The 12,755-nt window shown below is 46.5% G+C and overlaps 1 protein-coding gene across 1 annotated transcript in view; it reads right to left on the bottom strand.

Annotated features, from left to right (window-relative positions):
* The window catches only part of MCMDC2 (minichromosome maintenance domain containing 2), a 1,367,419-nt gene that overhangs the window by 1,317,712 nt on the left and 36,952 nt on the right, over window positions 1-12,755 (bottom strand). The window contains exon 2 of the mRNA XM_086965823.1: window positions 6,939-7,069. Within this exon, the coding sequence (XP_086821949.1) occupies window positions 6,939-7,069 (131 nt within the window). The remainder of the gene's footprint in view (window positions 1-6,938; window positions 7,070-12,755) is intronic.

Genomic DNA, 12,755 nt, shown 5'->3' with positions numbered 1-12,755 from the left:
AGAAAGCACTGCGCGACAGAGAACTGCCGTATTCCATGATGTTCCCAGCTAAACTGCGGATAGTGGCCGAGGGGAAGACCTGGTTTTTTGACACGCCAGAGGTGGCTCAAGAATGGCTGGAGGGCTGGCGACCAGCGGGGCGACGACAACGCTCACAACAAGACCGGCAGCGACACCGTGCTGACCAGACACCGTCCAGTCAGTCCTCCCACCGACCGCACCAGGGAGGCGAAACAGAAATAGAATCGGACCTTGAGAGGGATCCACTGGACTCTGGACAACTGGCTCCGGTGTGACATTTACCTGCTTTATTTTTCAAGACTGTGTGGGCCGCGGGACCGTGGCTCGGACGTAGCTGAGTAGGGTGGGCACAGGCAGTGCCCGGAGGGGACTCACCAACCCTACGAGCAAGTAAGATGTATAGGGGGGTGCTGAAGCACTCTGCACAGTTGGGGAAGCGGGCGGGAGTTTGTCCGTGGAGCAGGGTAGCAGGGAGGGGGGAAGGGTTTGAAGTTTATTTGTTGAAATGTTTATTCTTGTTTGTAGTCATCGTTCACCACCTACACAGCAGTATCACCCTGACATTAACACGTCTCCTACACAGCGCGACACTAGTCGACGCATGGGCTGTGCCGCAGCACACGTTGTGTACAAGACTCCTTCATCAGCCTAATGGCCAGGCCACCTAATCACACGCCTGCCGAAGGCCCCTCCACGGCCGGGAAGATTCCCCCACTGCGCATACTGACATGGAATGTCCGGGGCCTGGGTGACAAAATCAAGAGAGGCTTGGTCCTTCAAGCCGTAAAGCGGCAAAACCCAGATGTGGTCCTCCTACAGGAAACCCACCTCACGGGATCCACCTGCAAAGCCCTAGACAGACGTGGGTACACGATGGTAGTCCACGCCGACTTCACTACTGGCTCCAGGGGTACGGGCATACTGGTGAGAAGGTCTTCCCCCCTTATGGTATCCAGCCACGTGGCAGACGACCAGGGTCGCTATGCCGCAATCCATGGCCAGTGGGAGGGCAGGGCCCTGAATGTGATTTCAGTATATATTCCCCCAGCCCTACACTCGGTGGCCTTGCCAGCACTAGGCAAATTCCTTCTTGGTCTCCCTGATGGCGACATGATTGTTGGGGGGGATTTTAACGCAGTCATGGATCCACTCAAGGACACTTACCCCACCAGGACCAGACCGCGAGGTGCTACACCACTATCAGACTTTGCGGAAGCCCTAGGCCTTGTAGACCTCGGGCGGGAACTACACACAGAGGCCACCCACTACACCTACTACTCAGCGGTACATAACAGCTTGTCTCGTATAGACTACTTCATGACACTGGGTTTGGGACTGGATATGGTGGAGAGGGTGGACACACTGCCCAGAGGGGTCTCGGATCACTCTCCGATCGTCTTATCGCTAACCACCGGAGGGAAACGGAATGCCCGACTATACCCAATCTACCCCAATTTCCTGAAAATCCCCAAGATTCGAAAAAAACTCAAACTGGCGACATCACTATATTTTACCGAGAACACGGGCACAGTAGAGTCGCCCTCCATCCTATGGGAGGCGTACAAAACTGTCCTCAGGGGGGCGGCCATTGCGGCGATCACGGGACACAAACGGGACTCACGGAAGGAACTCACGGACCTGGAGCTTGCACTAGATACGGCCAATAACGCTCATATGACAGACCCCTCCCCGACCGCGACACATACACTCATGCTCCGGCAACAACAATACCTAGCCCACCTCAAAACGACAGAGAAGGGATACATCGCAAACACTCGACATAGGATCTATGATGTGGGCGACAAAGCGGGACGTATGCTAGCGTGGCTAGACAAGAGAGGGAATGGAGTGAGGGGTATCCATAGGCTAAACACGGAGGATGGGCGGACACTGGTACACCCGGAGGACATAATAGGCGAACTAGCTCGACACTATCAGGAAATCTATACACCGGGACGGAGGGTCACACGACAAATGGCAATGGCAACACTCGCAGACATTACCATCCCCAGCATTACACAAGAAGACAGTGACACCCTAGAACTAGACCCGACGGGGGAAGAAATCCAGCTAGCGATCATGGCGTTGCAGTCAGGTAAAGCACTGGGCCCTAATGGGATACCGGTAGAGTGGTATAAGTCCGTGGCTACAGACCTCAGTGCCCCATTGCTGGACATGTATTTGGAAAGCAGGGACAGACTAGAGCTGCCACTAGATCAACGCACAGCAACGATTGTGGCAATACCCAAGCCCGGAAAACCACCGACAGAATGCACCTCATACCGCCCGATATCGTTACTAAACATCGAGGCCAAAATACTAGCTAAGCTTCTGGCCACCCGATTGCTGCCCCATCTCAGTACTCTAATCCACCCTGACCAGTCGGGCTTCATGCCCCACCGGAGCACGGCGTTGAATCTTAGACGAGTCCACGGAGTGTTGGCCCGTGCACACCTCCTCACGGAACAAGCGGCAATCCTCTCCCTCGACGCCAAAATGGCGTTCGACTTAGTAGAATGGGAATACCTTTTCATGGTACTGGAACGCATGGGTTTAGGGCCAAAATACATACGATGGATACGGCTGCTTTACACAAACCCCGTGGCACAAGTGGTGGCCAATGGCCACACGTCGCCGAGATTCCCACTGGGCAGGGGGACCAGACAAGGCTGCCCCCTGTCCCCCCTGCTCTTCGCGCTAGTACTTGAACCCTTGGCCATCCAGATCAGATCGACACCTCTATTCGCGGGCATCAAATGGGAGGAGGGGTGGGAGGACAAAGTCTCGCTGTACGCGGACGATATGCTCATATACATGACCGCGCCCGAGACCGGCATCCCAGCCCTACTAGACCTTTGTGACACGCATGGGCGCACATCGGGTTACACACTCAACTGGTCGAAATCCACCATATACACTTTGAAAGGCCCAGAGCCAAGACTGCAGGGGAACTGTCCAATGCTTAAGACGTCAGCCTCTTTCAAGTACCTTGGTATTGTTATCGCGAGCGGGGAAGCAGACTTTTTCGTGAACAACCTGAAACCGCCCATAGATCGCCTGCGAGCGGATGTTAGGCACTGGGCGGCCCTCCCACTGACCCTACTGGGCAGGGCGGCATTGTACAAAATGATGGCCCTCCCAAGACTTCTTTACGTACTTGAGAATACTCCTCACCTGGTACCACAGCGTTACTTCCAACAGATTGTGGCGCTGGTCACGGTCCTGCTCTGGGGCACAGGCCCGGCGCGCATAGCCTATGACAAACTGGTAAAGAGCTGGTACGAAGGTGGCATAGCGCTCCCCAACATCCAGCTATATTACTGGGCGGCCCAACTTAAGATTATAAACTACTGGATCCACGCCCCGAAGGACGACCCGGCCTACCGGGCAGACTGGTCGCAACTTGGGACGGAATGTATGCTGTCCGTGCTGTACAACAAGTCGCAACTAAAGGACCTGATCGGTCCGACCAAGCACACGGCGGCGCTGTGGCACATGGCGCAGGCCCGTCTGGGATGGGCAGGCCGACTCACTAAAATGACGCCCTTGTGGGACACGAAAGCGTTGGGGAACCTGAGAAACTGTAAGGGGTTTGAGCGGTGGGACTCAATAGGCATCTCTACGATAGGAGACCTCTGGGACAATGACTCAGTATTACCATTTCCACACTTGCAACAGCAATACAACCTCGGACCCACAGAAACGTTTAGGTACGTCCAGATTAGGCATGCATTACTACAGGCAATCCCTGCCGGCACCACATTACCAGACTCCTCTCCTTTGGAAGATAGACTACTAACCGATTTCATGATCCAAAGCGCCACCTCCCTTACATACAAAAAACTGATCAACAATCTCAAAGACCCGACACTAAAACTCAAAGGGAAATGGGAGGAGGAAATAGGTGAGGCAGATGAATTTGAATGGAATGAGGCCCTGGCCTCTCCGAAGGAGGTGGGAATCTCTAGTAAGCTCAGACTGGTACAGCTTAAAATCTTACACCGTATCTATTACACCAGGACACTGCTGCACAAAATACAAAGAGCACCACACCCCTTCTGTTTGCGAGGCTGCGGGGAGGAGGGGACACTGTTCCACACGCTATGGGAATGCCCGCAAATACGCGAATTCTGGAGACAGGTGCTCCGATCCATCTCCCAGGCCCTCAAACTCTCCATTCTACCCGAACCACGTAAATGCCTTCTAAACATCTGGGACCCAAATGACCTGGGTAGATATGAACTGATTTGGGCGTCACTGGCATTAACAGTAGCTAAACGGGATATAGCACAGAAATGGGGGGCGCCGGAAATGCCCACCGCCAGTAGATGGGCTAAAAACATGGACATCCTGATGGTGACAGAGAGAGCGGTTTATGTGCTTCGAGCGGCGCCCCGGAAATGGAACAAGGTATGGGCGGCATGGAACATGTACAGAGGGGAACTTTGTCAGCCCTTGCCAGAGGGAGAGGAATCAGACTCCGAAGGAGAGGAGGAGTAACTGAACAGTTGCGGGGAGAAGGCCTCGGACATGTGGCACGGCTGGGTGGGCGGCAATGATCTGGCCCTTTAATGCACTACGAATAGCAGCACAGGGTTTTACGAACTGTGGGAGACATCCGGGGATACGATGACACATGGTTGGGGGGGTATGTTGGGAAGTTTGTTCTTAAAGGTTACTTGGAAAGAGATGTAGCCATCACTGAAATTGAGGGAAGGGTTAGCGAGGGAACGCACTCTACGACCGAATGTCATATATTGAAAGCTTATAAGAGACCCATGATACAGCAGAAACCATGTCTTAATTACGAGATTGTAGCCAGTAAGTTAATGCACAGATAAATTGTACGAAATGCAAGATTACCAATTGGATGTATGCAATTGTTTAACCACTATTCCTTCCTGACAATAAAGTTTAAAAAAAAAAAAAAATGGTTCCCTAATAAAACGCTGATATTGACGTTAAAGTGGGAACTGGGTGCGAGGAGCTCCGGATCAGAGCTACCTCACTGGATGATTTCCTGACACGGAAGCATGGTAGGTCCTGTCTCCAGAGAAGGAGACCACATACTGCATGCTTACTTTTTCTATAATTTATAAATATTGGGAGAATATATGCATTTGTATCTGTGTCGTTGCACAAATCCTTGTGAACAGGGACCATAATACGGGGCATCCCGTAAAATGGGATGACTCGTTTAGATTTAATAGTTTTAATTTGCAGCGGTAAAGGACAAGGAACTCTATCCATAGCAACGCCCCTGCCCTCCGAGTGCCAGGATCAGCGCGTAATATGTTGCTGCTAATCTGATAGGTGGCACTGCACCCGCATGATTATAACAAGTACCACAGAACTTCTCAACTATTATTTTGGAATGTGCATATTTTTTTTTTTTTCCAAAACCTTTATTGCTCCTTGTAGTCGTACACAGCATCTGGCCTACAACCCAACGGGCCGGCCGCTACACCATTACTGAAATAGCCTCATTAATGGAAAAGTCTGTATACTGGTTGCTGATTCCGTGTTTTAGTTATTTCGCACTTTAGTGAAGGCGCATTGTTCATAAGTAATGTTCTAATTTGAATAGGTTTGGTTTTTTGTTTTTTCAACAATAAACAACGTAAAAAATCAACAAAGAAATCACAGGTAGGTCGTCACGTGCTGAAGTGAATCCGCATACATTGTGCCGTGCAAAGTTTCTGATAAATTACTCCGCATTTAGGTCTGCAAGGTCACACATACTAGTTAGTATTAATGATAGGTGTACATGGAAATTCCTACGGGGTACTGGCCTTGTCTGCCCCTCCGCTTCATCCCTCCCGACTCCCACGGTCTCCCACCGTCCTTACCCCTGCCCCCACTCAACCTCTCCTTGGGAACGCTAATCATCCTCCCCTTCCTCATCAGATGAAATTGGTTCGTCCTCTGGTAAGGGGGAATGTGCATATTTTTGCACTAAATTTCGGAGGAGCATCCGTCTTGATTTGTCACATTTGACAGTCTTTGCAGTGGGAATAAATTAGAGAGGACGCTATTCTTTGACTAAACAACCAAGGACTTATCAGAACCAACAGGACTTCACAAAGAGGTAAAGAATCCTCTTTCTATGACAAATGAATGCAATTTCACATGGTGAACAGTAAACTAATCATCTTCTCTATATTTAATTTCTGAATGTTCCTTTTCACTTTATGGCATATCCCTTTGCCTCTCCACTTCTATTATCCAGTGGAGTATCCGTGACAAATTCTCATAATAGCAGCTCCTCGACTCTTCTATAACCCCTTGAGTATACTTTTTTTAGACACTTAGGTAAATAAGGGAACCTCCTACCCTTTTGTGCACCTTCAAGAACCTTCTATATAAATAGCGCAAGTGTGGAATTCCCGGGTCACTGGAGGTGTAGTACAAAGAATTAAAAATCTTTTTTTTTTAACTGAATTCATGTTTTAACATTGAATTTACAGCCATGAGAAAGCCCCGGCCGCATAGGCATTGTAAGGGGTGAAACACGTGTTGGCGGGCAATGAGTACTGACCACGTAGTAACGCAGGAAAACCAGCAAATATCAAGCACAAAATAAAGAGATACAACCAACAACAATCATAGTCAATGGACTTTTCTTTCTATGACTGTATCAAATCTGTTATTGAGACCAAATAAATAAAATTATAAGGAATATAGGACACTAGCAAAACAAATGTATCTATTAGTTGTCCCAACCCCTGGAGAGTGTCAAAGGTTTTTCCAACAGATTAAGTAACATCACCGAAAACTTTGAGGGTAAGAAGGGAGAAGGTCGGGTCGGCAAGCACTGCAATTTGTTCATTACTGAAGAGTACGTGAAAGAGGATATATTTTTCCATTAGTCAAACTGTCACCTAAAATAAAAATTAAATGAATATGGATCCACTTACTGACTGAAAAATGTGCACTGCTTTCCTTGGTTCATGCAATATTAAATTTCCAAGAGTCGAATCCAATTCTGCAATGTCACAAGGATTTACATAAATAAGAAACCTGTATACAGCATAGCTCTGCCTGGACTCTAGAAACAAAAAGAAACATGTATAATATTCTTTCCAAATGTGCTTATCATCAAAAATGCCTCAATTAGCTATAAGAAAAAAAGCCTGACCTGTGGCAAAACCGAAAATTGTTGCTCAATACTACTGGTATATATTGTGTTTGGATATGTCTAAAGGATCTGGCAGGGCATATCTAACTAGTGAAGGATTAACAAACCTTCTGAGAGAAAGCAGGAAATTTGCTCCTATAATAATCTAGTTTTAGAGCAAGTTTCCAACTTTAAAAGAACTCACAATACGTACTGATGTAGTCTTGAAAATCTGCAATATATACTTCTTACACAAACGTAATACGTACATTTTCACATGTGGAATTCTGAAACAATTTGGACCTTTTACGTTTCTTTTTTAAACTCCTACAAGGAAGAAAAATGTTCTTCCAGGGGAAAACCCACCTCTCACTTACTGTCCTACCCCTCCAAAATCAACTAAAGTGTGCATAAATTCCAGAGGGAAATTCACCTTCAGACTGGCACAGTGGTGTAATGAAACTTGAGGGGGCCCTCCTGCAAAGTAAATGCAGGTGCCCCCACACTCTGGACGAAGCCTGTAGCTCCCAGGCCAGGGAGCTGCCAGTAGCAGAGGGGGACCCCCAGAACTCGGGGGCTTTTGTTACGCCACTGGCCTGGTATTTGCTATTCATGCAAAATATTTTCCATAAAGAAATCTCCACTCCCTTCTCTCTAAAACATCATCAGTAAGTGTGCTTGAACCCCTGCAATTGGAACACAAAACAAACACTCCTACACACATGCTTTTCAAACCTGGGAGCATTAACACCAGCAATGGCTTGCATTTTCGTTTTCAGATGTCTGCCTAGGGAACTGGAAACATTTAAAAAACTAACACACTAAAAAGCCTACTTATTTATCTTTTTAAAACATTTTTTAGAAATTGTTGCAATGACAACACAAATAATTAAATGAATTCTGAATCCAAAAGCAAATACTATAGTATATAATATCATTGAAAGTTGAAGAACAGTCTTAACAGACTGAATATCAGTTCCCTGACCTTAATAGAGAAGCAAAAAGTTCTTTTAATTGTGGGTTGAGAGACATTAGAACATGTTGTATTACCAACAGCCATTGACTAAAAGAGCATTCATTTTTATGTTAAAATGTTAAAAGTATTTATACAGCGCACGGACACCAGGCGGTTTCATGGTGCTAAGAAAAACGAAGTGAGGATGGACGCCATATTACGCATAGGCCTGCTGAAACAGATGAGTTTTGAGTAATCTCCTGAAGGAAGCATAGCTGTGAATTAGTCTAAGTTCACTCGGAAGTGAATTCCATAACCTGGGGGCCAAAAGCGAGAAGCAGAGGACACCATGTTTTTTCCGCTTAAATGCTGGGATGATAAGCAGGTTATGGTGAGAGGAACGCAGAACACAGGAAGGGGCGTACCGATGGATCCTAGAAGCTACAAAGGCAGGGCCTTGATCATGTAATGCCTTGAAGGTGGTGCAGCCAAGTTTAAAAATGCAACGTTTGGTGACCGGGAGCCAATGGAGGTTCTTCATTAATGGGGAGACATGTTGATGTTTTGGCTGAGGAAAGACTAGCCTAGCTGCTTGATTTTGCACAAGTTGCAAACGATGGATCTGGTAAGCAGGGATGACAGCATAAAGAGTGTTGGCGTAGTCAATACAAGAGGTGATCAGGGCCATGATAACAAGTGTGAGAGCCTCCGTGGACAGAAACCTACAGATTTTGCGGATTCTGCGAAGGTGGAAGAAACAGGCAGAGGTAACTGCATTGATCTGGGGTTTCATTGAAAGATCTTTACAAATAATTACGCCCTGGGGGGGAGCAGGGGGGGGAAATATGAAAAATTCTCATCTCACTTTAGATCTACAGCTTATGGGCCATCAATTCCTAGGCAAAGATTTCAGAAGGTATGGCAGGGGTAGCAACTCAGGGTAGGAAGAAGAGCTTTGTTTCTTGGAATGTCAACGGAATGAGGTGCCCTAGGAGACAGAGATTAATATTGAAGCATCTAGAACTCTTGGAGGCACAGATATGTATCCTACAAGAGACACATTTATCCATGGAAGAAGCAAGAAACTTGTTTTCAAATGTGTTCTGGGTCGGAAGCTTTTGCGTCTCCGGCCAAATATTTAATACTCGGGGAGTTGCAATTCTAGTAAAACGAGGGTCAGCATGTGCTATCAAATCCTCTCAGACAGACTCAACGGGGAGGTGGATCATTGCACATCTGGATTGTGAAGGCACTGATTTGGTCTGTGCGTCTTTTTATGGCCCCAACGTCGATGATCCATCATTCATCTCTAAAGTTTACTCAAAGCTTATCTTGGAGAATACCCCTATCATTTTAGGGGGGGGACTTTAATGTTCTCCTTGACCCTATTAAAGACAGATCTAACCAGTGCAAATACGTAGGGGCACCACATATACGACATGCAATGAAAAACCTGATGCACGACATAGGGTTGGTAGATGTTTGGAGAGAGGTGATGGGCGACGTCGATGGATTCACGTTTTTTAGCAAAAAGCATAATCACTTCTCGAGAATCGACTACATTCTCATGAGTAGAGATCTCTCGACAAGTATCTTTGCGATTTCGAATCTCCCCTGTCACCTCTCTGACCATGCTCCTATTCTAGTCTCACTAAAAAGAACAAAAAGAATAGTGGAGACGAGTTGGACCCTTAATAGAAGAATGTTAGCTGACCCGGAAATTACAACGGCAATCAAAGCTTCTTCCTTGGAGTTTTTTGAGGTAAATATTGGTTCAACAGCCATAGGAGTTGTTTGGGACGCCTTTAAGGCTAATCTCAGGGGTAAGCTACACGGTCTTATCTCTTCTAAAAATAAAAGTGAAGCCCGAGCTTTAAAATCAGGGGAGGATAAAATTAAGAAACTTGAAGAAGACCTTCTCTTGCTGGGGCATGGTTCATCAGAAAGAGTAGACAAAATACATGAAGATCTTGAGTCGGCTAGGTTGGAGTACAGAGCCAAGTTGGACGAGAAGTGTAGGGCCCAATGGCTCCACAAAAATATGGAGAACTTTGAATATGAAGAGAAGGCTGGTGCCTTGTTAGCATGGAAGGCCAGAATGGATCGAAGTAAAAACGACATAAGCGAGCTAGTCATCAACGATATGGGGGACAAGTCCTGGGATTTAGAAGACATAAAGAATTGCCTTTTATCTCTATTTACAGATCTTTACAAAGAGGATTTGACACCCCTAAAAAATCGAATCCAGATCTGGCTGAGTACTAAATCACTATCGTCCCTAACGCAGGAAGGTAGAGACATGCTGGACTCCCCGATTTCGCAAGAGGAAATTAGAACGCAAATAAAGTTATCAAAAAATAGGAAAGCAGCAGGTCTAGATGCGCTTCCAAACGAGATATTTAAAACTCTTGAGGAAGGGATTGTACCAACTTTAGGTCTCCTATTTGAATCAATTTATAGCCCTTCAGGGGTAATTCCAGATTCCTGGTGTGAGGCAACCATAGTGTTAATTCCCAAACCAGGGAAGGATCCGTTGAGGGCTGACTCCTATAGGCCAATCTCCCTGCTAAATTCAGACTATAAAATCTTTACGGGTATTCTTGCAGGGAGATTGGCCAAAACCCCCTGGCTTGGTTAGTCCAGACCAAAAGGGATTTATCAGTGAGCGTTTTATTGAGGAACAGACTCGGCTTCTCATCAGCAATATTGACCTGGCAACAGTAAGATCTGAACTCTTGGCGGTAATCGCCTTAGATGCCGCCAAGGCGTTTGATAGGGTTTGTTGGTCCTATCTATGGGAAGTTTTGAAGGTTATGGGTATACGCCCAGTGTTTATTCACATACTCTAACAATGCTATCTGGGAGCCTCTGCAAGAATTTTAGTAAATGGGACTCTTACCTCCAGCTTTGAAATTCAGAGGGGAACCAGGCAGGGCTGTCCCATTTCTCCGCTCCTGTTCGACCTATATATAGAGCCGCTCGCACAGGCAATAAAGCTTGATCACCAGATCCTGCCTTTTAAGTCTCAGCATTATTCATCAAAATTAGCTCTATATGCGGATGATATTATCCTCTACACTAGCGATCCAACGACCACTATGCCAAGGGTGGAGGCCCTCTTGGAGGAGTTCGGTTCAATCTCAGGCTATCTGGCTAATTCCTCCAAGACGGAGGTAATGTGTTGGAACATAACTAACTGGAAGGGACAGACCAGTAAAGAATTTAAATACCTTGGTATAACTGTAGTAAATGACTTGGACAGGATTGCCTCTTTGAATTTGAAGAGAGTAAGCAAAGAATTGGAGCGTTTGTTTGCCAGGTGGAAAAATCTTCCCCTGACCATATTTGGTAAGGTGAACCTAATCAAAATGACTGCTCCCCCCAAATTAACATACATCTTTAATGCTGTCCCTCTCAGGTTCCCTCAACCTGACATTTCAAGAATACAGAGCAAGATTGGGAGTTTTGTTTGGGGAGATAAGGGAGTGAGACTGTCTTGGAAGAAGTTGAGGCGGAGGTTGTTGAAAGGCGGGTTAGCCCTTCCGGATATTAGTTGGTACCTGGTAGCCTTTCAATTTAAATCTATTAGGATGCTTTTAATGGAACCTATAACTTCATCTTGGGGGCTTCTCCTTAGAGAGCTGATTAGTAACGTGGAAGGGGGTAGCACCGAAGGGTTTCTTTACAAATTTGGAGCACAGAAATTCTTTAAGAAGGTGCGTCTGAAGGTCCTGAAGAATGCACTTGAAATCTGGTGCAAAATCAGGACTTAGTGTAAGATAGGGTACTACTCTGACCAGGCCCCCATCTGGGATTCCCCGGGGACCCCCCCTCTGTCTTATGGATGGCCTGGCTGTCCCCATCAGGGAGGCAGGAATTCGAACCTGGTCTGACCTGGGGATAACAATGGGGTGTATCCTTAGGAAGTACTAAAAGCTAAGATAGGCCCTAGATTTTCCAAGTTTAAGTATTTGCAATTAAAATCTTGGTGTGAGGCGGAGAGCGGGGGCATAATGGGAGAATGGGAAACTGAGTGCCTTTTTATGTCCGATCATCGCCTAAAAAAAGGAGGTATCAATCTGGTATAAAGTTTTGCTCGAAGCTGATGACAAAGATATTCCATCTCAGGCCTTGGTGTGGAGACAATCGCCTTTTGAACCAGTAATTGAGGAGTTATTAGCCTTCACTAAATCTCCTATCAGCTAGTCTAAAGAAAAAACACTTTTTTGTAGCAAACCGCATCTACTACACCCCAGCAAAAATTGCAAAATTTGCATCAACCCCTGAACCGAAATGCCATAGGTGCTTGACCCCTAGGGCAAATGACATCCACGTCTTTTTTGAATGTGCAAAGTTGGCAGCATTTTGGGAAGGGGTAGGTGGCTATCTGGGCAGGATTTTTGCAACTAACATCGCAGTTAATGAGACCTTGGTTTTCTTTGCCGATGACCGAAAAACAACAAAGGCTTTAGCAGCAAAGGACCAATGACTCCTACTGTGCTTGATTCTATTAGCGCGCAGGGATATCTGCTTGAAATGGAAAGCCCCAAATCCCCCAAGGTTGGAAGATTGGCTAAATTCTGCATTTGCGATGGCTCGCCTTGATACGGCTAATGCCGATAAGGCTCAAAACAGTATATGGCAACCACTCCTCATAATAGG

Source organism: Lissotriton vulgaris, chromosome 4_1 (assembly GCF_964263255.1).
Source record: "Lissotriton vulgaris chromosome 4_1, aLisVul1.2, whole genome shotgun sequence".
NCBI lineage: Eukaryota > Metazoa > Chordata > Amphibia > Caudata > Salamandridae > Lissotriton > Lissotriton vulgaris.
The sequence above is the reverse complement of the archived record's forward strand: the minus strand, read 5'-3'. Positions and strand labels throughout refer to the sequence as shown.